This window comes from Maniola jurtina, chromosome 21 (genome assembly GCF_905333055.1).
Source record: "Maniola jurtina chromosome 21, ilManJurt1.1, whole genome shotgun sequence".
Classification (NCBI taxonomy): domain Eukaryota; kingdom Metazoa; phylum Arthropoda; class Insecta; order Lepidoptera; family Nymphalidae; genus Maniola; species Maniola jurtina.
The window spans coordinates 8,386,542-8,411,737 of NC_060049.1; the positions used below are offsets into that span (position 1 = coordinate 8,386,542).

Genomic DNA, 25,196 nt, shown 5'->3' on the forward strand with positions numbered 1-25,196 from the left:
GAGTACGAGCGAATTGTGCTTACCTAAAAGTCCTCCGGTTAGAAAGAGCAAAACATTATGCTGATTTGCCCTTCTTCGAACGGGAGGCCTTATGACCTAAGTTAGTATATAAAAAATGAACTTTATACTAAGAAGCGTAGCGTATATTTTTCCTTGCAGTAGTTTGTAGCAGATCGCAAAAACATTTCACTTGCCTGCCAGCCAGTTGCCGTACCGCTATCTTTGTGTTATGATACGTATTATTCATTTTGTTTGTGGTATTAAAATATTGTGTTATATTGCTACTATTTAGTGAAGTTATGCTAGTTATTTAGTATAAATAAATACAGATAACTCTTTAGTGTGTACCCACATCTGAGTTTAGTGCATTTAAGTAGGTAATACCTACTATTTAAATAGACAGGTACCTACCTAGGTAAAGGGCATTTTAGGTTATGCGAAGAACAATGAGTGCATCCGTTTGGCAATATTTTGAAAAAGTCCGAGGCGAAACTGTGGCTAAATGTAAGTTGTGTCAGAAAGATTATTCATACAGATCTTCTATCACAAACCTAAAAAAGCATTTGAGCTACAAACATCCCATTGCCTACGAAAATTGTTTAAACAGTCAACGAACCCTTAGGAAGTCTGTTAAGCTCGAACATGAAAATCAACTAGTTTCAGTTATCGATCTTGAAGATGAAGGTTCGTCAACCGTGTATCAACTGGATATAGTTCCTTCAGACATCCAAATTGTCTCGCCGTGCAAATTGCAGCAACCTAAGCAGAAGTCAACAAATGTGCCCGTACAACGCAAAGTGGACAAAAAGCGTAAAAAACTCATTGATAAAAAATTACTCCAGATGATTATCCAGGACTATCAACCGTTTTCTGTTGTGGAAGATGAAGGGTTTAAAGGATTTGTAGAAGCTCTGAACCCGAGCTACGAGTTGCCTGACAGAAAACTGATATCTGGCACATTGATACCGCAGCAATATTTAGAGTGTAAGAGTCAAGTTATTGAATTAGTTCATAAGGCAGAAAAAGTCTGCCTCACAACGGAATGCTGGACTTCTTCCTCCAAAGACGCATATTTAGCTGTGACAGCACATTTCCTTGTAAACTACGAGTTAGTAACGGTCTTGCTGCATTGTGAACACTTCAGCGGCTGTCAGACTGCCGAGGCATCGGCACTTGCGTCCGTTTTGTCGTCGATAGCTTCAGAATGGAATATCTCAGACAAAATTACTTTGGTAGTTTCGGATAATGCACCGAACATGATCAGTGCTGTGCAACAGAACGGATGGCCATTGTTCAATTGTTTCTTGCATAAGCTAAACCTGGTTATTAAAAAGGCTCTACAGAAAATTAACGTGATTTTAGAAAAATTGAAAAAAATAGTAGCTCATTTTAAAAAGAATTATTTAGCGACCGAGGCACTGGAGAGGTACCAGATCGATTTTGAAAATAGATCCGAAGCACTTCGCTTGATTCAGTCCGTTCCGACTAGATGGAATTCGGTTTATTACATGCTGGAGAGATTTTTAAAATTACAAGTGGCTTTACCGGTCGTGATGCCAGCTCTGAAAGCCGGGCTACCCCTTATTACAGTTGAAATGTGGGAAGTGATAAGGCAAGTGTGCATAATTCTAAAACCTTTTGAAGAAATTGCGCAAATTATGAGTGGCAACCAATACCTCCCAGCGAGCCTTGCAATAGTAATTGTAGATGGGCTGAAAAACGTTATTTCGATCATGAAAACCAAATCCATACTCGGCGTGGCGGAAGAATTTCTTAAAGAGTTAGACGAAGGTATGAACACATACTTTCCTGAGAATGAAATCGAAGACAATATGCTCCTCGGTATATGCACATTCTTGGACCCTCGCTTCAAGAGTCATGCTTTTGTAGAAGATAAAGATCTCGAAATGGACGCTGGCGAAGAGATGTGTCAGCGTACAATGCGTGCATATTTAATTAAGGAGCGCGTCTTGGAGCTATTGAAAACAAAATTAAGAGAAAAACGAGGCACATCTGAGGATGACTACGATCCATTATCTCATACATCGAGACCTACGTCCAGTTCTGTGGAAGATATTGAAAACATATCTATATGGGGCAAGATAAATAAAAGCATTGCAGCATCAGTCACCCCTTTAGTCGATGACTTTAACACTACAGCTAGAAAAGAACTGGACATGTTTTTAAAAGAAGAAGTGGCACAGCGAGACTCTTGTCCATTAGAATGGTGGAAATCTCATGCTTGCATTTACCCTAATTTAGCGGAGATATTTAGCGATCATGGCCACCTCGTGGTGACGTCAGTTGAATGTGAACGAGCTTTCTCAAAAGCTGGGAGTCTTGTGACCGAGAAAAGAGCACTACTTAGTAGAAAACGTGCAACAGAGCTGCTATTTATAAAAAGCAATGAGGCATATTGTGAGTAGAAATAGTAATTAACAAAAGTTAATATCTACATACTTATTTAACTACTTGATTTTATGAAGATATACTTATAATATTTAGATTGGGAATACCACTGTGAGACATGAGCACAGAATATGTCCGTGTGGAAAAGAGAATATAATTATGTCTGTGTGTGATATAGCTCAATCATGCTATGTATAACATATAGTTACTTTTACTTCAGTAGCAAACAGTAGAAATAGCAAGTGTGACACTAATGTCACACTTGCTATTTCTACTGTTTCACTGCCCTAAGGCAGTGCCCGTGAGAAATCATTGCAGCATTTCGTAAATATATTTTCACACAGCTAAAAGGAAATTATATTAAGTATCAAATGAAAATGAAGAAAATATTTACTACCTACAAGATTTTTTTAAAAGTAGCAACAATACCTGTAACTATATGTATGAACAGAGGAACAGAAATAAAATACTTATAATTTTAACACAATTTTATTTTGTTTTCTTTCACAAACAAGAATTGTCTTTGACACATTCGTCATTTGATTACCTAATAATTAAAAATTAAATGCATTATTACAAAGTACGTGGCACTTCTGTGTAAATCCAATTATCCTTATCCTATGTTTCATAAACGATCGGTATAGATACCTACCACAAAAACTCTGGGGACAGTTTTTACTCGACTGCGGCGGTCCAAAGGAGGGTTATGCGTTCGACCTGTATGTATGTACTCGTATGTCCGTTTCTATGTCGGCTAGTGCGGCAAATTAATGTGGGTATAAGCAATAAAATTGGATCGCCATTCAAGGGCAGTTTACATTATTATTAAGTCTTATTTTTTAATTCTAATATTTTTAAGGGGCTTTTATATTATGTGACCTATATGCCAGCCCCATCGGTACAATCTAAATTAAAATTAAACTAGTTAAACGTAAAACCACAACAAATTTCAGAGAATCACTGAAAAATTCATACACATACATTGCCGAAGGGTTTGTTTAAAATACAGGAAAATACCAATATTCATAAAATATAAATTTAGTTCACACATTAGTGTTTCTCTCAAATTGAGGTTGCGAACACAATTAGTAGCAAGTGTGAGACATCATCTATGCTACCACAAGTATGGTGTAAAAAAAGATGTGGCAAAGTATGTGGTGTGTGGTGGTGGAAATGGAAAGGGATTCCCCCAATTGTTAAGTATCACAGTTATTGGGAGAATCCCTTTTCCTCATCTTGCCTAACGGCTTGTGACATACTACCTATTATGTGCATTGTGTACGCGACAGCACGAGATGGCAATCAGGGCGGGGACGCTCCGCACAGCCCCGGTGCGGGAAAGCTCGGGTGACGTGCGGGGCGTCCCCCCGCCTCATTACCCGATGCCATCTCAATCTGTCGCGTAGATACTATAGGTGATAATCGGGCAAAAGTTTTTGTGGTAGGTAAGTAAATATTAATAAATTTCAACTAACTAATTAGTAATTACCTATCTACTTATTTTCTTTTATACCCAACTTATTTTTATACCCAAGTAGGTTCAAGACACATTAACGAATTATATCAAAGCGAATATGCCATGATCCTAAGAATAATGCGACTGTTCTCAGATTAAGGAAAATATAATTAATAAAACTGTTTTTTTTTTTTTGGAAAGAAAAGAAGGTACTTTTTCTTAATCTGAGGTCATGGCCTAATCATGATTCAATCTAGGTACCTACCTACATAATTGGATAACATGTTAAGTTGTTAACAAACAATAATTTATCGTTAGTACGTTAATGTCTTTCATCGTTTAATTAATAGTGATTAATAACAAAAATTATTATTTTATAACCGATTAATAATAACAGATCCCTTTGAGAGATTATATGTAAAATAAAGGCTTGGACATACTAGACGCGGGACGGAAACGTGTCCAATGCGACGGCTGGAGGATACGGGAATTGTATGAAACGGTTCTCACTGATCTATCAGTATGTTTTATAAATCATATATACCTAGCAAGACAAATGCGGCGCGTAGATGTACCAAATAGTTAGCGTCGCGTTTTTCGCGAAATAAAAGAAGCTATAATTCTATAATGAGGAGGCCTATGTCCAACAATGGATTAACAAGGGCTAAGAAAGAAGATAATTCTTCCGTTATCTTTGCTACGCAACAACGTACAAACGTTTAAACGGTCCTTCGAGTTCACAGAACTTATTTAACGGGTTCATTTTCGTGATCAGCCGTTTGCAGGGTTGTTACACTGGCGTTTTAAACAAATTCTTTTAGTTTTAATATCTTCCACGGGTATCACGCTACAAGATTCATTATTTTTTGGTACATTTATAGATAGAACCTTACCGGCATATTACGGACATTATCTGACACCTTGTAGAAGCTGCAATTGATGCGCTCTGCTCTGTCGATCTTCATACAATTCTTATAGTGTAAATCGTACACACGTACGCGCGCTTTTAGTGTGTCGTCCAGCTGAACAGTTTCCATCGCGCGGTGTCCAAGCCAGATTATCTAGAGACTTATATTTCTTCCATTTTCTTTCAAGATATACAGCTAATGATCTAACCTAGCATAGCTTTTGTATGGCCCTTTAATAACTAAACTCTGATAATTTTGACAAATCTAACAAACTTGTAGGTATATTTTAATAATACCAAATATAGAATATTATATTCTATGTAGAGTTTTTTTTTCTACTTTTCACAGTTTAAAAAGAAAGGATAGACAGATCAATCTCGAACAATTCTTATTGCACATTGCTGGACTAGTCACAAGAAGTACCTACACTTTCAGTATATAGCATGCTTTGATGACTTCCTCGTCATCGTGCCGCGTTCGATTTGTCCCTGGATTGCGTCAGCATTAGATCTGTCTATCTTCTTCTTTTACTCTGTGACAGTAAAAAAAATCGGGCCCATATTTTATTGCAAAGCTGCCATAGACAAAAATACTGAAAACAAAATATAAAGCTAGGCACACATTAAGTATAATCTATTTTTCCTTAACTGACGTAAAAGGTAAACAAGTATCTAGCTAGCTTCTCCCTGAAATGCGGAGGCATAGAAAAATCATGATAGAAGTGAAAATCTAGATCCAGAAGTTCTAAAGCACCAGTGAAGTTGCGTACACTTTTCTCTGAGGAGGTTTCTGCGATTTGTTTATCTTTTAAGGTCGTAGCTCATTTACACGACTGACGACACCGTTTCCACACAACACCCGCACGGTTCCGCCTCAAATCGAAGTGACCGCTAGTTGGCCATGCGCCGACAGCTAGCAAAAAGCTGGCTGTCTACTCCACTCGATGACACCTATCAGTACGGCATCTAATGACTGCGCACGCTACAATTTGCCCGGGTGGCCCGCACGCAGTAGACACGTGGGCCGCTCGCTTGAATGGAAGCAAGTCGTAAGCCCATAATATTTGAATGTTTATTCTTTTAACGTGCGGGAACTGTGTCGTGTAAGTGAGCTACGACCTTTCGTCAGCAGAGGACACTAAAGTAAATACTTATATTATTTATTATTTTTCTCTTCTGGAACGTCTTCGAACTTGGCGCCCATTCTTTTGAGGGCTATGACCGCTGCCACGGCTTTGGCCCAGCGCTTCTTGATGACGTAACGCTTCAGCTTGGCTTTGGTGACGTGCAGTTCGGTGCATAGAGCAGACTGGATCAGCCATGGATGGGTCAATGTGTCTGAGGCTGGAAGACGGTCTCTAAAGGTGGCAGTGAAGAAAAAATTTAAGAACATAAATATTAAATATATTTATTATTCTATTCAAATCCCTAACGCATTTGCACGGCATTAACAGCGCACATTTTTTTAAGGATAAATTAATGTTACTGAATACGTAGTGGCGCCTTGGCGCAAACTTTAAGTATTACTTACATTTTACATGTCGTGTGTAGTCAGTAGCGTCATAAAATATGAGTGTGTAGACAGATTTAAGAGGGGTCTCTCCGTCACACGCTCCATACAAACTTAGTTCGTCTCTCATTGGAATACTAACCAATCATACTCAATGGAATTTTGTAGAAACGTTCCGGGAACTAATATCTATGCCTGTGGTTTTCCAGATTTCCGTTAAAATATTCGGTTTCAAAGTTATGCTGTCTTAAAAATTCACATACAAATCTTTGAGCCCCTGTAATTTTAAAACTACATATTTTTAGAAAAATCGAAAATACCACAGGCACAGATATTAGTTTCTAGAATATGTCTGCAAAATTTCATTGACTTTGGTTGCAAATGAAATTGGGACTACTATTGATGGAGTAAGTGACGGAGAGAGCCCTGTTAAAAGTGTGGTGTTCTAAATTCAGTGCATGTGCCATTTAAGGTAATTACTATTTGACAAATCGCAAAAATGCTGTACTTTGAAGTAAATTGTTTATTTTTCTAAAGCATTAACAGCTATTAAATACATGCAATTAAAAACTTCAGTTTGTGAAGATTATAAGGGCCTCTTTTTATTTAGTATACATTATCCCAATAAAAAAAAAACCAAGTTGAAAACATTGCTGTTCGCAACTTGTTCTGTAAAAGTTTTCTTTAACATCTTGATACTTTGAAGCCAACCTCCAGAAAATGATATGTTTAGGTTTAGCAATCAATTTTAACTGTTAGTTTTATACTAAATGTTTTTCGTTTCTTAAATAATCTAAAACTAACCAAAAAACTTCCTGTGTTATTTATTTTCTTGCAGGCGCTCTATGGAATTCAGTGTCCACTGGACTCTAATGGCGGACGGACTGCGCGCGTCATTTCGTCGCAAAATATTATTTAAAATGAATTTAAGCTTATTATTTTTGAATGAAAGTTGTGTTTATAATCGTTGAAAAATAAAAAAGGGATTTTTTCATTTCTAAATGAAGCCTGCTTATATACTAAATTTTATTCTAAAGTTACGGTTTTACCAGGTAAATACTCGGAGGTTGTCATAGATTATGATGACAGATAGTAAGTGTTCTAAATAGGTATTATACCTATGTTAGGAGATAGCGCGCCTCGTTCCGGGTGCCGTGTTCCGAAATGGATTTCGTAGTAGTGTAAGTTTGGTGCAAGCCCCACATGACGGAGGGGTATGCGTCAGGCATTTCCTGTGTACAAAAAAAAGACCTATATTTCGGATCCATATTTCATCACTGACAATATGCACTATTCAAAGACTGTTCTTCAAGCATTGAGGAATTTTGGACAGAGACATCTCGAAGGTTCCCGAAGGCTGCCTGAGTTAGATTTGTCGGCTAGCTAGCTTTTTTCGAAATTGGACTTACTTAGCTGGATTGTGTGTTAGAGCTTTCTTATGAGATATTATATGTACATAATATAACCATGGGTCTCATAAGAAAGCTCAGATTCATGCTGCGGGCAATGGGGAGAGCCTAAAGGTTGGAACGCCATTTCGGCGGCCGTGTTTCCTGCCATATATACCTTAGATACCTGCAAGCCAAGAGTGAATAGGCATCTTCTAGGTAAGCGTGCTCCAACTTGGACCTCATCATTGCTTTCTTTAAAGCATGATTGTCGTCAAGCGCAAGCGCAAAGATTCAGGCGGCGCAAACCCGTAGCATGTGGAAGACCCTATTAAAGACCTATGTTCACTGTGGACGTCTGTCGGTTGATGTTGATGATTATGTCTTTAGTGCAAGTAGTTCAGTAGTTTCAGAGTTTATCGATAACAAACAAACAAACCTTTCCTCTTCATAATATATGTAGTTAGTAGCGCAAACTTGGAAAAAAATCTCGTGGACACTCTTTGATTTTCCGAGATAAATGTCATTTTACCTGACAGCCCTAATCAATTTTATCACTGATATTAATAACTAATTCATAACCGTTAAACCTAAGTGTCAAAATCTCGTTTTTCTAGTCGAGTTCCGTAGGCTCTTTGAACCCACCGCATTATTATCCCAAGAAAACCTACCATTAGATGTAGGAATAATGGAAAGAGGTCACAACCCTCAGCAATAAAGAATACGATGCGGAGAGAGATGTCACTCTCAAGGTCTTTAAATGTATCCATGCAAAAAACCACGTCGACTGGTTGCTCCGTTGCAGCGTGATTGAATATTAAACCAACAAACACACTTTCGCATTTGAAATATGGCCAGTGATTATAAGAAACAGTTTAAATCTCTCTCTGCTCTCTGAGAGACGTTAGGCAAAGTGAACACGAATTATGACACTTCTGTGTTCTTATACAAGCTTAGGTCTCTCAATTTTGTCAATTAATGTCAAATTTCTTTCTCAGATCAAAACCTAGTAAGTGGTTTAAATTCAAAAGAAGTTTAGGCCGTAGTTCTTTCTGGTCCAATGCGGAATGGCATACTTCACACACCTTTGAGAACATGGAAAACTTGCAGGTATGCAGGTTTCCTCACGATGTTTTCCTTCGCCGTTAAAGCAAGTGATATTAAATTGCTTAAAACGCACATAACTGAAAAGTTAGTAGTGCGTGATTCCGGGATCGAACCCCCGACCTTCGATTAGGAGGCGGACGTTCTAACCACTAGGCTATGACAGTTTTTAAATTAAAGGGGTTTAAATATTTTAGTGTGAAGACTGGCCAACACATTTATTCATTACATGTGCATCATTTTCTTTTTTAGGGTTCTGTACCTCAAAATGAAAAACGGAGCTCTTAAAGGATCACTTTGCTGTCTGTCCATTTGTCCGTCCGTCCGTCAAGAAAACCTATACAGTACTTCCCGTTGATCTAGAATCACGAAATTTGTTCTCGGATTTATTCCTTTACTTGGGCTATGAGAGTTGAGACCTCTCTACCTGCCCATAATTCTAGGTTAACGGGAAATACCCTATCGGTTTTCTTGACAGACACGACAGACGGACAGACGGACAGAAAGACAGACAACAAAGTGATCCTATAAGGGTCCCGTGTTTCCTTTTGAGATATGGAACCCTAAAAACATTATGTAAGTATGCAAAGTATTTCCCTTGCAAACCATATTTAACAGTTGACATGTAGAGGTCATTGACTTTTCCTATCTTACTTTTAAGTTTTAATGCATTATTAAGTATTTACTGTTTTGACATGGTATTTAGATAATGGGTGATATTTATTTTATTTAATCTAATTCCTTTGAAAAACTTAGTAAGGCGCATTAATCTATAAAAACCTAGCCAGTTTATAGACTTACTATGTTTTAAAATGGTCAAAGCGACTTACTAGCTTTTAATTTTACTTTAATGTGGGTGTCCTTACAATACAACGGGACATACTATGAAAGTTAGGCTTATGACATAAAACGATTTTCGGAAAAATGACATTTACTTTGTTTTGATATGGGGCGGTCGATATAATTAGGTACTAGGGTAAAGGCTCGAGTAAATGAATAGATTGGACGTTTTTACATGTATTAAGAGCTGGAATAAAAAACCGGCTGATATACCTTTTTTAAATATTTTCTTACAAATTCTTACACTTTTTTCAATTTCAATTTCAAAACCGTGTTCCGTTCAAACCGTTCAAAAGTGCGTGTGCGTGCGTCCATGTGTGTGTGTGAGTGTGTGTGAGTATATACTTGTCTGTATGTTTGTACGAGTGTTTGTGAGTGTGGTATTGCGTTGTATAACCACATGAGTAGCGAACAGAGTCAAAGCTTCATACAAGCGCGCTACGATAGGTACACTACTACAAGCTTGAGGCGCGTGTGTGCGTGAGCACAGGCGCTACGTCGCGTACGGAGAGAAATCGGTTTATACCGGCTCGGCCTGTGCTCAAGTTCAGGGGCTGCAGTACACGTCGCGCGTCGTGTTTTCATTTAATTTAATGTTAATGATAATAATTTAAATAGTGTTTAAAATCTATTTTCTTGAACTGTCATAGATTTTGTTCAAAATCAATATCTGAGGATCCCTAGGATCACAAAACAGGAAATTGTTACCAAAATTTAAAAAAATCGACGCCATTTTGAAATTCTTTGTTAATTGACCGATTTCGTTCAAAATCGATATTTAGAGCTCCCTGGGATCACAAAATAAGAAACTGTTACCAAAATTTAAAAAAGTCGACGCCATTTTGAAATTCTTTGTTAATTGACCGATTTCGTTCAAAATCGATATTTAGAGCTCCCTGGGATCACGAAATAAGAAACTGTTACCAAAATTTAAAAAAGTCGACGCCATTTTGAAATTCTTTGTTAATTGACCGATTTCGTTCAAAATCAATATTTAGAGCTCCCTGGGGATCACAAAATAAGAAACTGTTACCAAAATTTAAAAAAGTCGACGCCATTTGGAAATTCTTTGTTAATTGACCGATTTCGTTCAAAATCGATATTTAGAGCTCCCTGGGATCACAAAATAAGAAACTGTTACCAAAATTTAAAAAAGTCGACGCCATTTTGATATTCTTTGTTAATTGACCGATTTCGTTCAAAATCGATATTTAGAGCTCCCTGGGATCACGAAATAAGAAACTGTTACCAAAATTTAAAAAAGTCGACGCCATTTTGAAATTCTTTGTTAATTGACCGATTTCGTTCAAAATCGATATTTAGAGCTCCCTGGGATCACGAAATAAGAAACTGTTACCAAAATTTAAAAAAGTCGACGCCATTTTGAAATTCTTTGTTAATTGACCGATTTCGTTCAAAATCGATATTTAGAGCTCCCTGGGATCACAAAAAAGGAAACTGTTACCAAAATTTAAAAAAGTCGACGCCATTTTGAAATTCTTTGTTAATTGACCGATTTCGTTCAAAATCGATATTTAGAGCTCCCTGGGATCACAAAATAAGAAACTGTTACCAAAATTTAAAAAAGTCGACGCCATTTTGAAATTCTTTGTTAATTGACCGATTTCGTTCAAAATCGATATTTAGAGCTCCCTGCGATCACAAAATAAGAAACTGTTACCAAAATTTAAAAAAGTCGACGCCATTTTGAAATTCTTTGTTAATTGACCGATTTCGTTCAAAATCGATATTTAGAGCTCCCTGGGATCACAAAATAAGAAACTGTTACCAAAATTTAAAAAAGTCAACGCCATTTTGAAATTCTTTGTTAATTGACCGATTTCGTTCAAAATCGATATTTAGAGCTCCCTGGGATCACAAAATAAGAAACTGTTACCAAAATTTAAAAAAGTCGACGCCATTTTGAAATTCTTTGTTAATTGACCGATTTCGTTCAAAATCGATATTTAGAGCTCCCTGGGATCACGAAATAAGAAACTGTTACCAAAATTTAAAAAAGTCGACGCCATTTTGAAATTCTTTGTTAATTGACCGATTTCGTTCAAAATCGATATTTAGAGCTCCCTGGGATCACAAAATAAGAAACTGTTACCAAAATTTAAAAAAGTCGACGCCATTTTGAAATTCTTTGTTAATTGACCGATTTCGTTCAAAATCGATATTTAGAGCTCCCTGGGATCACAAAATAGGAAACTGTAACCAAAATTTAAAAAAGTTGGCACCATTTATAATTCTTTCTAAATTGACTGATTTCGTTCAAAATCGATATTTAGATCTATTGATCGATATTTAAAGATCGATATTTAAACTAGGCAATCACAACAAAAACAAACTTTACCATCTTGTTGAACAAATAACTATTGTTAATTAAATTGTATCCTCCAGTGCCAACCCTACCAAAATAGTTATAAAATTTGCTCGCTTCTTAGAAGCTTTGCCTCTGTTTGCTACTCTGTGGTATAACACCATGTTAGTAAAGCTTAGTATATTTTTAACCGACTTTAAAAAAAGGAAGAGGTTCTGAATTCGTCGGTATCTTTTTTTTTATGTATGTTCCCCGATTACTCAAAGACGCCTGGACTGATTTGGATTTTTTTTTTGTTTGATAGGGTATACTTTGCAAGTGGTCCCATATAAATTTGGTAAAGATCTGATGAATATCTTTGAAGATGGAGAACAGAACTCCTCAATGGATAAGAGCAAATTCAATTTTTTTTTTAATGTATGTTCACCGATTGCTCAAAGACGCCTGGACCGATTTGAAATTTTTTTTTTGAAAAGCTAGGTATACTTTGCAGGTGGACCCATATAAATTTGATGAAGTTCTGATGAATATCTTCTGAGATGGAGAACAGAACTCCTCAATGGATAAGAGCAAATTGCTCGCGATCAGTGTAATTGCTTAGTAAACAGTAGGGTTTTAGCTGGGCATGGCATATTATTATAGTACAGTGGGGCCACTAAAAATTTTGAAATAAAAAATTTTCAAAAGAAAAATAAAACCGACTTCAAAAACCACAATAACTTAAATTATTTTTTACTTTTTAGTGTTTGTGATTTTGAAGTCGGTTTTATTTTTCTTTTGAATTTTTTTTATATTTATTCTGGTATTCTTCTTTCTTGGATATGGATCCCTCTTGGGTATCCCCATTTCTCTCTGTCTTTGGTACTATCAAACTAATTTTCTCTCGCGATTTGCACAATAGCATTAGACCAACGCGTCTTCGGTCTACCTACCTGTCCTTCTTTCATCTGTAAAAATCGATACAATATGACCATTTGCATTGCAGTTTTAGGGCATGTCTCAAGGTGTCTGTAGGCTTTGTCTTTTTTCTTATGTCTTCAATTCTCACTTTGAATATTTTTTGCTTAATTTATGCAACTTGCCATCGCCCTTTAGCAAGTCACTATTTCTTTTTATATTCTTTGTCTGGACCCATGTTTGGCTGGCATAGGTAAGGCATGGCAGGATGCATGTATCTATAACGGATCTTTTAAGATGTACTGGGTAAGCTCCTTTCATTCTTTCCTTTTGTGCCCAGTAAAACAAGCATACTCGGGCTACTTTGAGAACCCATTAGCAGCTAACAGCAAGGCCTGGACTCCAATTTTTATATGTGGAAGCTGTATTTCCTCGTTGCGTTTATGAGCAAATAAGAATAGTTAACTACTTTTACTAAAAAAAAATTTTATAATTTGGCGCGAACCATCTAAACACCATGATGATTATTATTTCTGCGTTGTGAATATTACCAGAAGAAACAGCAAAAAAATTGTTCCAAGCGGCTCTATTGTAACTTGCAGTCTGCAATTTGAACGATTCTAACTTTTGGTGATAAATCTGTACCTCAGCCCCAACCCAGTACCTCTAATCTACCATTTCAAGAACTTTCAGAAGGTAGTGACGATGTAGTGACTTTTTTACATCTCAACTTAGACCATTCAATCAAAATTATTTGGATCATTTAATGAGAGATCTTAGATTGTCTAAAAAGCATCAGAACATGTGGCTTCTCGGCTCAAAGGAACAAATCTGATAACATCAGACACTTGTGTTCCGGTATATTATTCTCACTACTCTTAACACATTCAGTAGCTGATGTTGCACTTCCAGCGACTTGGATGCAACAAGGGCGTTAAGTTTCATTTTCTCTGTAGTCATTTGGACTGTTTTCCAGAAAATTTAGGTGACTTTCAAACTAAGATAACTATACCAAAGGGGATAATATCATATGAAAGGGCTCTATTATACATTCTAAAACAGGTTTTATTTATTATTATTATGTAAAAGAGTTTTTGATTTATCGCGCAAAATGTAGAAAAAAATATACAATAAGTCAAAAACTGAAAATCTGACAATTTTTTTTAAATTCCAAACCGAAAATATACTTAAGAATTTATTAATAGGAATCGAGAGTTTATGCACTAGATAGAGTTCGTTCATTCACTGAAATTCCCAGTTCATTTACTGGCAATTTATCCTTTTGTTAAATAAAATAATTTATAATAATTAATACCACGCATTTTTTTGCGTTTTTGATATTTAAATAATTTAAGAGTGTATACCTACTGTGTATAGACACAGATCAAAAAAAAATATAAAAATTATATATAGAACGATTCTCATATATCTTAATTTTAGGTCAAAGTCAGGGTAGTCCTTATTCGTTCATTTACTGGATCTTTTACCCTCCTACGTCAAAATACTAAAAGTCCGCGTAAATTTCGCAGATTGAAATGTCTGCTTGATTAATTGTCAATAGAGGGTCATGACATGTCAAAATTGCTAGTTTGAAGGGGAAATCGTCAATGTCATTCGCATAGGTTTTCCTCTTAATATTCAGTAAAACGTATTATCCTGCAAAAAAAAAAGTTCGATGATAATGCCGTGTAAACAAGGTGTAAAGGTCCAAACGCATTTGCACTGCGTTGCGCGACGTGACATATAAAGGTCCCAACGCACTTGGCGTTGGGACCTTTACATCGAGGGCCGAGGAGGACAAAAATCCCCAAAGCAGAAATAAATTAATCCCCAAAGCGTAGATAACTAACGTTAGTTATCTACGCTACGTCCGTCAGCGTACGTACGCAGACGGACTCAACGCATGTACGATGTGCACAGTGCAATCATTTTATTTGTTTGCCGGAAGCGAGCAAAGTCAAAGTGCACTCTCTAGATCTCAGCCTAATTGATTGCAATTGTGCGATCTATTTTGACGGACAAAAAAAGAACCATGAGGAAGACTGTCCTTCGTCTGTGCAGGCCGTAAGAGATAGGTACCTTTTAATAAAACAACAAATTCTATTAAGCCTTATATTTTAACAACATAGGTACACAATATAATAACAATAAATTATTTATTAATAAAATCATTACAATTATACTTAAGTACGTACAAGGAACAAATTCATATTACGCCGGGATATATAATTATAATATAATTAATAAAACATAAGTAATTATTATAAAATAAAAGTATATAATTATTTACATAAAAGTACAAAATTATGTGCTATTGTCAATGTAATTTCGTTTAGAATTGATTCAACGGGACATGAACTCAATAATATTTTATTACAGTATGATTTACTCGTATGTTGTGCTTTGAATCTGGTTTTGTACAATATAAATACAAACTAGTTTTGCTAAGGCTTTTTTACACATGTGTAAAGTACAGTGACGCATGCGTCTTTTCTAAAAATGTTTGATAAAGACATACTGAACTTAACTTCACTAACCATAATGTACAAATAATGTAATAACATAATGTGTAAATCTTGTAAATAGCGAATGCTAGTGATGAATAGAAAGGATAATCACCTTCTTCAGGTCAAATCACAGATACGTGCGATCTTACTTGGCCGGCTCCTCAGAATAGCCCGGCCTGTAAATCAGATCAATGCTCAAATGATTTAGGCTGAGATCTATAGAGCAAACTTTGCCTTTGCTCAGACTTAAGACACTTTTAAAACGAGACAACGCTATACCCCTGCCATAAATCTGTCTCGTTTTACTTATGTCTTGTCTTGTCTTAGTGTGCTCAATAGATTTCAACCTAAGGCTGAGGTTAAGTATTTTGACTTTGCTCAGACTTAAGACACAGTTAAAACGAGACAGATTTTTGTAGGAGATATAAATCTGTCTCTTTTTAGCTTGTATGTCACGCTAGTCTTATGCCTGAGCAAATACAAAGTAGATACCTACGCTCAATAATTAGAATTCACCTTGAGATAACAAAAGTAAAGGTCATAGCACAGGGTCATAGCGAGGCGATCATAAAGATCCATTCTATTCGTGACTAATTTCTGGCCGGCCAACTTAGATCGCGCATATTTTATGTGTTTGCACCTTCAAATGTCCTGAGTTCATGTTCCGAAGTTTCATTTCAATATACATCTCAGTCTTGTCTGCGGATTCCATACAGAGCTTTGAGTATGAAGACTAGATTCGTATAAAATTGTCATTTAAGTGTCATTTGTTTAGATTACCTTAACAATTAAAAAAATCTCATGACCTACTTTGGTAACCTACCATTTATTCAGAAAGATTAACCTATTACTAGATTTAAGAGTCCACTCAATTAGTCTAACAAGGTGAAAATTGTCTTAGATCTGGGAACTGTAAACTGATAAATGACTGTAGTTCTGGCCTGTGCCGCGATTGCAGTTAAAACCATAATTCTTTATTACACAATGCCTTCCTCTTTTAGTTGTTCCCCGTAGACTTCAGGTCTACCACCAAAGTCACGTTAATAGCTACTTACAGTTTCGTAAAATGAAAAATCTTGCTAAGGCTGCATTTTAGGCAATAGCAGAAAAGTGGACTCTTATATAATTGAGATCGAGTAATTTTGTCTATATTTAAGTATTTTATCATTGTCATTTATTTTTTGTCATAGTCAATGTCGATAAACTGCCACTTGGTCAACAGGTTTAAAAAAAACATTTATTTTCTCTTGACTGCTTATTAGAGCTTTTTTTTCTCTCTCTCGTCTGGCTTAGCAAAGATTAGCAAATGTCAAGTTTGTAGTTATTTGTAACAAGTTAGTTAAACTATACAAGCATGGACCCCGTCTGTGCCGGCGCTCGCCGACATACGCACGACACCCCCTTAGAGCGCTTTCCAGTCAGTTTTAACAAAAAAAAAAAAAACACTTCAAAAAGGCAGAGCACACCCGCCAGCTAACACCAACACAGACGAAGTCCTTATTAGAGCTTAAATATTTTATGCGATCACTGTTCGATGGCTTTTTATAACTGTTACGTACATTACATAAACGACATTAAAATAGCCTCTGAAGCTAATCTTTCTGAACAACACAACGTCATGGCACATATTCCCGAGCTTGTTTATTAAAATCATTTAGGATTCGTAATCTTTGTTATTCCATTTTTCTTTTGGATCTTTTCATCGGATGATTGCCTCGCAAAGAATGCTTGTATACTTGTCATGGAATTCTGCGCAAGCTGGTTGGATTGCGACCATTCTAATGATATGGACTGGTGTCTTCCGCTATTCGATGTCCCTCCGGCAGTTCTTTCACCTTCCGATTCATCGCTTTCTCCCCACTTTTCAAGAAGATGGAGAAGCAAGTCTTTTGTTCTATGTGCGTTGTTCTCGTCACCTCTTTTGTAAGGCAACTGTTTCCCATTCTCACAACCATTGACTAATTTGTCTATTCTTTCGCGTCTTTTGTCGAATTCGACGAAAAATGTGTTACGTTTTTCCAAAGGCTGATCTGGTACGTCTCTGCTCGTTGTCGTCACCCTTTTCGATCTAGCTGATTTTACCCACGGCATTTTACTCGTCATCGGTTTCTCAGATTCTTTCTCTGTAAGAAATGCTGAACTGACTCTGTTTGTTGACTTCGATGTGAATATCTTCTTCTCAATACTGCTCGCGTTACCGTTAGATATAGTTTTTGTGAAAGTTGAATTTATTTCTCTTTTGAAACCATTCGGTAATTTTTTATCCTCCTTTGAAAATGTTTTAGTTTCTGTTACGTTTTTGTCTTTTTCTTTCATACTGTTGTTATTCGTTAAATCTGTGTTCATTGTGGATAGCATAAATAAGTGATCTGATAACTTCTTTATTTCTTCGGCTAAGTTCTTTCTGACGAATATGTCTTGTTTCTTGTGTAAGAAGCAACTGCTGTCCGATGCTCTCCTTTCCACTGGATTGTATCTTGTCTTGTGAGTTGGATCTCTTAAGGGTGGTGGGTCTAAATCATCTTCTTCAAAGACTATATCAGGTGAGCTGCTGAGTGAACTTCTTGGAGATGGAGAACAACCACCAATGGAGGATCTCTCACAGTTTCCGTTAGCAAGGGAGAGGATTTCTTGAGCTTGAATATCGAACACATAAGGGGAGTTCGGATGTTCGCTCCATCGTTCAACGAAATTCTTCAGGTTGTCCTTCGCAACGTCGAGCTCGTGTTTAGGTGACTGTGGTGCTTGCGTAGGCTTGTCCTTCTTTGCTGGAGATCGTTTGATGAGCCATTGATGACGTAAGCACTCCGTAGCACTCGGCCGTGACCTGCGACAGAGACCCTTGTTACTATCACCCCAACACCTCAGTGTGTGTAGTTTGAAGGTAAATGGGAAGTATAAAAGTAAAGTAGGAACAGTATGATTTCTAAAAGCTAATATACTACTGTACTATCAAGGAGTAATACTACTACTAGGCTAAGAAGCGTAAAGACACTCTACAGTGATAATCTACTCAGTATTAATCTAGTCACAAGGTCATTAGGAAAAGGGGGCTCTAACTCAAAAGGAGGTCATCATGAAATAACAACTTATACAGTGGGAACAATCCTTAAATCTCGAAAAAAAACTGCTCCGTACAAAAATTTCACCCGCAACATTGCGATTTGTATGAAGCAGACTTTTTTTTCAGAATTTAAGGTATCGACCCATAGTAAAAATTCTTTATAATGAGAAGTAAAAATTCTTCAGGGTTACAATAACAACCCCCTTTTTAACTGACCTTGTTTTTAGTTACGAAGAGTTAGCACATACTACAAGTAACAGATAAGATTAATGTTGAAGAGTTTTGATGACAAATGATTAATTATTTATTAGTGACTGAAAATATGCAGTGTTGGATGACAAGTAACAAAGGGTCTTTATCGACAGGCTGCAACCTTTTATGCAGCTTTAAGCAAGCTACAAAACTAGTATATACTAGTATTATAGTTTTCATTATCTCTTTATTATTTGAAATTTTGAAAGAAATCTAAAAATTCTTTTACTTGATCGCCAGAGAATTGCGTTAGTGTTGCAAAAAACCGTTTTATCAGTTCATTTTTAAAAGATTATTTATAAAATATTTATTTATTTAAATGCTATATATACAACATACAACATTAACTAAGGTACCTATGTCTACTGAATTCAGACTAAAACTAAATAAAAAACCCAAGATACACAGATAAATTAACTGACGATAGTTTTTTGCATAGTGCATTGATAAAGAATGTAGGCCTATGGCGTATCTAGACTGAGTCTATAGAGGACACTTTGACTCAGACTTAAGAGGGCTCTCTCCGTCAGTCGTTTCATACAATCGTAGTTCCAATTTCATTTGAATATTAAGCAACCAAAGTCCATGAAATTTTGCACACATATTCTGGAAACTAATATCTATGTCTGTGGTTTTCCAGATTTCTGTTAAAATATTCGGTTTCAAAGTTACGCGGTCTTCAAAAATTTCATACAAATCTTTGAGCCCTTGTAATTTTAAAACTACATATTTTTAGATAAACCTAAAACACCACAGACACAGATATTAGTTTCTAGAATATGTCTGCAAAATTTCATGGACTTTGGTTGCTTAATATTCAAATGAAATTGGAACTACGATTGTATGAAACGAGTGACGGAGAGAGCCCTGTTAAGTCAGAGCTAAAACGAGACAGATTTATGTAAAGATAGTATAACTCTTCTCACTTTGACTCTGTCTTAAGTTTGAGCAAAGTCAAAAAGCGCTCCATTCCTTCAGGTATAACCTAATTGTACCTATGTTCATTGAGTTACGTTATATGCCCGCTGACTTGATAAAATGCACGATATTTACCAACATTTTTCTGTATTATATCTTGGGTTTTATACGAACTGCGCAAACTTACTCTTTGTCTTTCACGAGGAGTTTTTTGATGAAGTCCTTTGCGTCCTCGGAGATTTCGTTGAAGGCTTCGTCGTCGAAGTCATATTTAGCTATAGTGACGTTGGCCATCGTTTCTATGTCAGTATCGCCCATGAAAGGTGATAGACCCGATAACCTGTAAGGGAGACAAAAATAAAATCAATAATAATCGATCGATCTAAGTACCTACATCATATTAAAATAATGTAAGGTAAGTATATAAAATACTAGATGATACCGCGACTTCGTCTGTGTGGTTATAGGTTTTTAAATCATCGAGAACTCTTCAAGTCAGGGTATAAGCTATCTCTTTTCCCAGCCAAATCCGTAGTTTTTGCGTGAAAGAGTAACAGACACACAGACACACACACAAACTTTTGCCTTTATAATATTAGTGTGATTTGCACGCCATTGCATGGCAAATGTGGTCATAGGTACCTTTTAAATGAATTAGTAATAGATCTTTGTTGATGTGCATTTACAGCAAATACAAGTGTAAGTAAATTAAAAATTTATAACACAAGTATAGTAACTAGAAAAGAGCTGATAACTTTCAAACGGCTGAACCGATTTTCTTGGATTGTAGCAAGAACACCCTCCATCAAACCACCTTTCAAACAAAAAAAAACTAAATTAAAATCGGTTCCTTCGTTTAGGAGCTACGATGCCACAGACAGATACACAGATACACACGTCAAACTTATAACACCCCTCTTTTTGGGTCGGCAGTTAAAAATGCTATTACCCAAGAAGAAAAATACTTACAGAACATAGCATATAACTCCAACAGACCACATGTCAGTCCCATAGCCGATTTGGTCAAAGTTGACGACTTCTGGCGCGACGAATTCCGGCGTGCCGAATAACACTTGCAGCTTCTTCTCCGGGTCGTAGAAACGAGCGAGGCCAAAGTCGATGATTTTTATTCTGTTCCCTGCTTTTGTGAGGCAGAGGATGTTTTCAGGCTGGAAGGAAATGAAAAAGAAATAAGTAGGTTGGTAAACTATAGAGCGGAGAGACTACCTAAGAATTACTTTCAATACGTGTTTATAAATCCATACTCCATACTTAATATTATAAATGCGAAAGTGTGTCTGTCTGTCTGTCACCTTTTTACGGTCCAAAAGTTTAACCGATTCTGACAAAATTTAGTACAGAGTTAGCTTAAATCCCGGGGCAGACATAGGCTACTTTTTGTCCCGGAAAATCAAATAGTTCTCACGGGATTCCTAAAGACCCATCGGCTTAACCGATTTGTATGAAATTTGGTGCCGAAGTAGCTTGCGTCCCTGTAATTGACATAGGCAACTTTTTATCCCGGAAAATCAAACAGTTCCCACGGGATCTTTAAAATCTTAAACACATGAGGACGAAGTCGCGGCCATCCTCTAGTAAGACGTATAATTTCGTATGTTAGCTTAGGTAATTTGGTATATTTGACAGAATAATGAGCCAAGTGACGACTTTTATATTTCATTTTATTCATCTATACATATAATAAAATTGTAGAAAAGTGGTGTCTGTACAATGGAAATATATTAAAAAAAGTAGCAGGGGTTGTTATTATATCGATGCCGAACCCGAAATTGTAATAAAATTTTTTTTGTCTGTTTGTCTGTGTGTTTGTGCACGCTAATATCAGAAACGGCTTATTCGATTTAGATACGGTTTTCAGTAATATATTGTAGTAAGCATCACTTAATATTTAGTGTTTATTTCATGTCAATCGGTTCATAAATAAAAAAGTTATGTCAATTTAAAGAATCACGGCGATCATTTTTAACGTACAGAGTACGTACTACACGCCTCGCGCCTGAGCGTCCGTGGCTATATAAAGCGCGCTGATTCCACGCGAACGAAGTCGCGGGCACAGCTAGTTTATACTAAAAACTGAAATTATAAATAGAGCAAGCAGTAATGGCGTTTGTACCGAATAATAAAAAATTACATAGTTGACTCCTTCACCCTGACAGACACCATCTTGGTTCCGATCCAACTCGTAAATCAGAATGGCGGAAAATATACCGCGGGAGTTTTATGATTGTCTACCGTCATATTATTGTTTATGCGTTCCAAACGATTTTATTCCACCCATTTGTACGTTGAATATGAACATGACATGCGTTTTATTTCGGAATTGTACCAAACTCCGCCCACTCTCAATAAATTTAGACGAGTACCTACCTAAGTATTTCGAATTTTTTCATCACTTGACTATTTATTGGCCCTAAGGGGCATGAGTCGGGTATGCCCGCGAAATTCAAATTTAATTTGCTTTTTCGCAATTTGTAAACTAATACGACAACGTAGGCTTATGGCATTTTAATTGCGCCAATGGCAGCAACATCCTCACAGGTTTATAACTATAACTCACAAATTAGTCGATACTAATTTCTTAAACTGGATCCTTTCAAGTAAAGATTTTTATGCATAAACCTGTGAGGATTATACTGCCATTGGCGCAATTAAAATACCATAAGCCTACGTTGTCGTATTAGTTTACAAATTGCGAAAAACTAAATTCAATTTGAATTTCGCGGGCAAGCCCGTCGCATCCACCCAGAGAAGTTTCTCTAGCGCGCTCCTCATATTATTTTGTATGTAAGGCTAACATTTATAGAGCGTACTTTGACTTTGCTCAGACTTAACTTTTAGTTAAAACGAGACAGATATATGCCAGTTATATACTCACTGTCTTGTTTTATCAGTGTCTCAAGTTTGAGAAAAGTCAAAGTGCGCTCTATAGATCTCTACGTAAATTTTTAACCCGTGTAACTTTGAATTTTTTTTATAGATATTTAGAAAAAAACAGACACAGGTATTAATTTCTACCGTGTACGCCTCTACAAAGTAAGATAACTATACCAAGTGGAGTATCATATGAAAGGGTTTTATCTGTACATTCTAAAACAGATTTTTATTTATTTTTATGCATAATAGTTTTTGATTTATTGTGCAAAATGTTGGAAAAAATACCCGAGTACGGAACCCTCAGTGCGCGACTCTGAATCGCACTTGGCCGGATTTTAAATGAGAACCAAACTACGTTGGTTTGATGCTGGAAATACTGTACCTTCATATCGAGATGCAAGATGTTCTGCCGGTGCACGAACTCTATGCCCTCGCATATCTGCCGCATGAACACCGTACAGGCTCGCTCCGTCAGCACGAAGTCCTCGTCGATAACCCGCTCGAACAGCTCGCCGCCTGTGATGCTGGAAGTACAGAAATTATTGAAGTTAATTCATTTCACCGATTTCATTTAGTTATGCATTCATTATAGTATGCCTACAATGAAAACTGAAAAAACGTCCTTCTGGAAAACTGGACAGATTTCTTCCAGCAGCCCTAATCAATTTTAGTCTTGCATGGCTGGAATGAAGTGAAAGATACTTTGTCGACCTCTCAACTGATAGGTTAAGACGATTGATGATAAACTTTTTCGACAAACTTCTTAGCTGATTTAGTGATGGAAGCTTTGTTCTATAAGTTAGGAGCTCTTGGGAGTCGGGGTACACTGAATTTGGAGATCCTTGAATACTACATGGGTTCACTGAATTTGGAGATCCTTAAAACCCTTTCGTAAAACCACGTTAGTTTATTATCCAAACTTTTCTGATACTATAATCGTTCCGAAAAATACGCATATTCTTGGCAATTTACATCACTTTGATGGTTTGCCAAAAACTCGGAAATAATAGAGACGTGGAAAAAACTAAGTGTAGGTAGGTATATGGATTATTAGGCACCTAGTAAGCGTTAAAATAAACCGTTGCTGTGTGGCCACTGGTTCCACTTGGCACTGGGTTCGATTCAAGGTTGATGTCAAGAGACTCCAATACGTAAGTAAATAAACAAGCTACTAGGTAGCAGGTAGGTATGCGGTCAAAATAAGAATAGGAATGCTTTCCGACATATTATTTTGACGACTTCACTGACAATAAATATATCTATATCTATACCAATATTATCAATATTATCATACAATATTTTCCTCTCATTTATTTAATTTTCACATTTTACCCTATTTTTAAAAAATGTTCACAAAACTAAAATAACAGAAATAACAAAAAAAATAATAATAGAAACAATAGTTGTTTTTTGTTGTTGTTGTTGTTGTTGTTTTTATCAATATCATCATAATGATTAATCCATGGTCGGCTCATGGGTTCGCAACACCGTGTAACAGTACGGCTCGTTGGGAATAGCTATCGATGTTCTACACATCGAGTCACACCCACAGTAAAGTGTGACTCGTAGGGAATTTACTGGGCACGGGACTCCTCCCAGAATGAGAAGGGTTTGATCATAGTCTACCCAAACATTTTAACTGAGCTAAGTCAGAGTACACTCTATAGATCTGCCTCCCTCGGAATAATTAGGTTGAAATCTGTAGAGCGCACTTTGACTTTGACTTAAGTTTCAGTTAAAACGAGACAGATTTATGCCAGCGGTATAACTCTGTCTCATTTTAACAGTTTCTTAAGTCTGAGCAAAGTCAAAGTGCGCCCTATAGCCTCAGCCTTATCTCTTCTTGGTTGGAACGGCATTCCGATTTCCGAATCAGTGGTAAATTATTTTGACGATTCAGAAGCACTTGTAAGAGTTTATTTGAATAAAATTCTATTCTATTCTGTTCTATTCTATTCTATTCTATTAGATCTGCCTCCCTCGGAAAAACTAGATCTAGGTTTCCGCGCGAAGCCGCGGTCGATAACAAGAAACGTGTAGGTTAGGTATGTTGTTTATTTATATAACAAAAACAAACTTCTGTTTACTTCAGTGTAAAACTAACAATTTATTTTGAATGAATGCTTCGGATGAGTGAATGAATTGACGTCATCGTTTCAGGAGTTGGAGATTTCTCATTTACGTCACAGTCGGCGTCCAGTCGACGGTTCTTGTAATTTATTGGTAAACTACTTGTTTGCCTACTTTTAAAAATTTTGATTTTATTTTTAGTATCAGCTGTTTTCAGCATTCATCGTCTACGACCTACGTTGTATTTTGATCCAATTAATTTTATTAAACGTGTTACGCTTGCCAAAGTTTTTCTTTTCTTTTAACCTACCTTTGTTCACAAGCCATGGGACAAACGGAAGATCCCAGAATCATAATATACAATGACTTATTATTAAGTATTACGAGCATTTATCTTTTGATATTTATATTTTGTTCTCAATTTAATATTTTCGTCGTTATATGGTGTTTTATCTTGAGGGTTTGATCTTTAATCTATCTACTCATGTGCACTCATGTGCTTTAACTGGGAGTAGGTATTGAGAAGAAATAGAATGAAAATACAGTCTATTTTTACGCACTGCAAAAATTTAACTAAGTAAATAAATAGTAAATACAGAAAATGTATAAAGAAGAGACTCGAATCGAGCTTTATTTGTGGCAAACATGCAAAG

At 36.4% G+C, this 25,196-nt stretch overlaps 2 protein-coding genes and 1 long non-coding RNA gene across 3 annotated transcripts in view; 2 read left to right on the forward strand and 1 right to left on the reverse strand.

Annotated features, from left to right (window-relative positions):
• The first annotated feature begins 446 nt into the window (after nt 1-446).
• LOC123876560 (E3 SUMO-protein ligase ZBED1-like) lies at nt 447-2,426 on the forward strand. The gene has a single exon (XM_045922873.1). It carries the CDS (start codon nt 447-449, stop codon nt 2,424-2,426), a length of 1,980 nt encoding a protein of 659 aa, XP_045778829.1.
• Nucleotides 2,427-15,644: 13,218 nt separating this feature from the next.
• LOC123876433 lies at nt 15,645-16,563 on the forward strand. Its single transcript, XR_006798354.1, has 2 exons — nt 15,645-16,238; nt 16,303-16,563. It is a non-coding gene; the product is annotated as an uncharacterized LOC123876433 (long non-coding RNA).
• A 213-nt stretch (nt 16,564-16,776) lies between these two features.
• Nucleotides 16,777-25,196, reverse strand: part of LOC123876416 (myosin light chain kinase, smooth muscle-like) — a 68,982-nt gene continuing 60,562 nt past the window's right edge. The window contains exons 5-8 of the mRNA XM_045922668.1: nt 22,856-22,997; nt 20,548-20,747; nt 19,766-19,918; nt 16,777-18,171 (exon numbers count right to left, since the gene is read on the reverse strand). Of these exons, the coding sequence (XP_045778624.1) occupies nt 16,995-18,171; nt 19,766-19,918; nt 20,548-20,747; nt 22,856-22,997 (1,672 nt within the window). The 3' untranslated portion in view covers nt 16,777-16,994. The remainder of the gene's footprint in view (nt 18,172-19,765; nt 19,919-20,547; nt 20,748-22,855; nt 22,998-25,196) is intronic.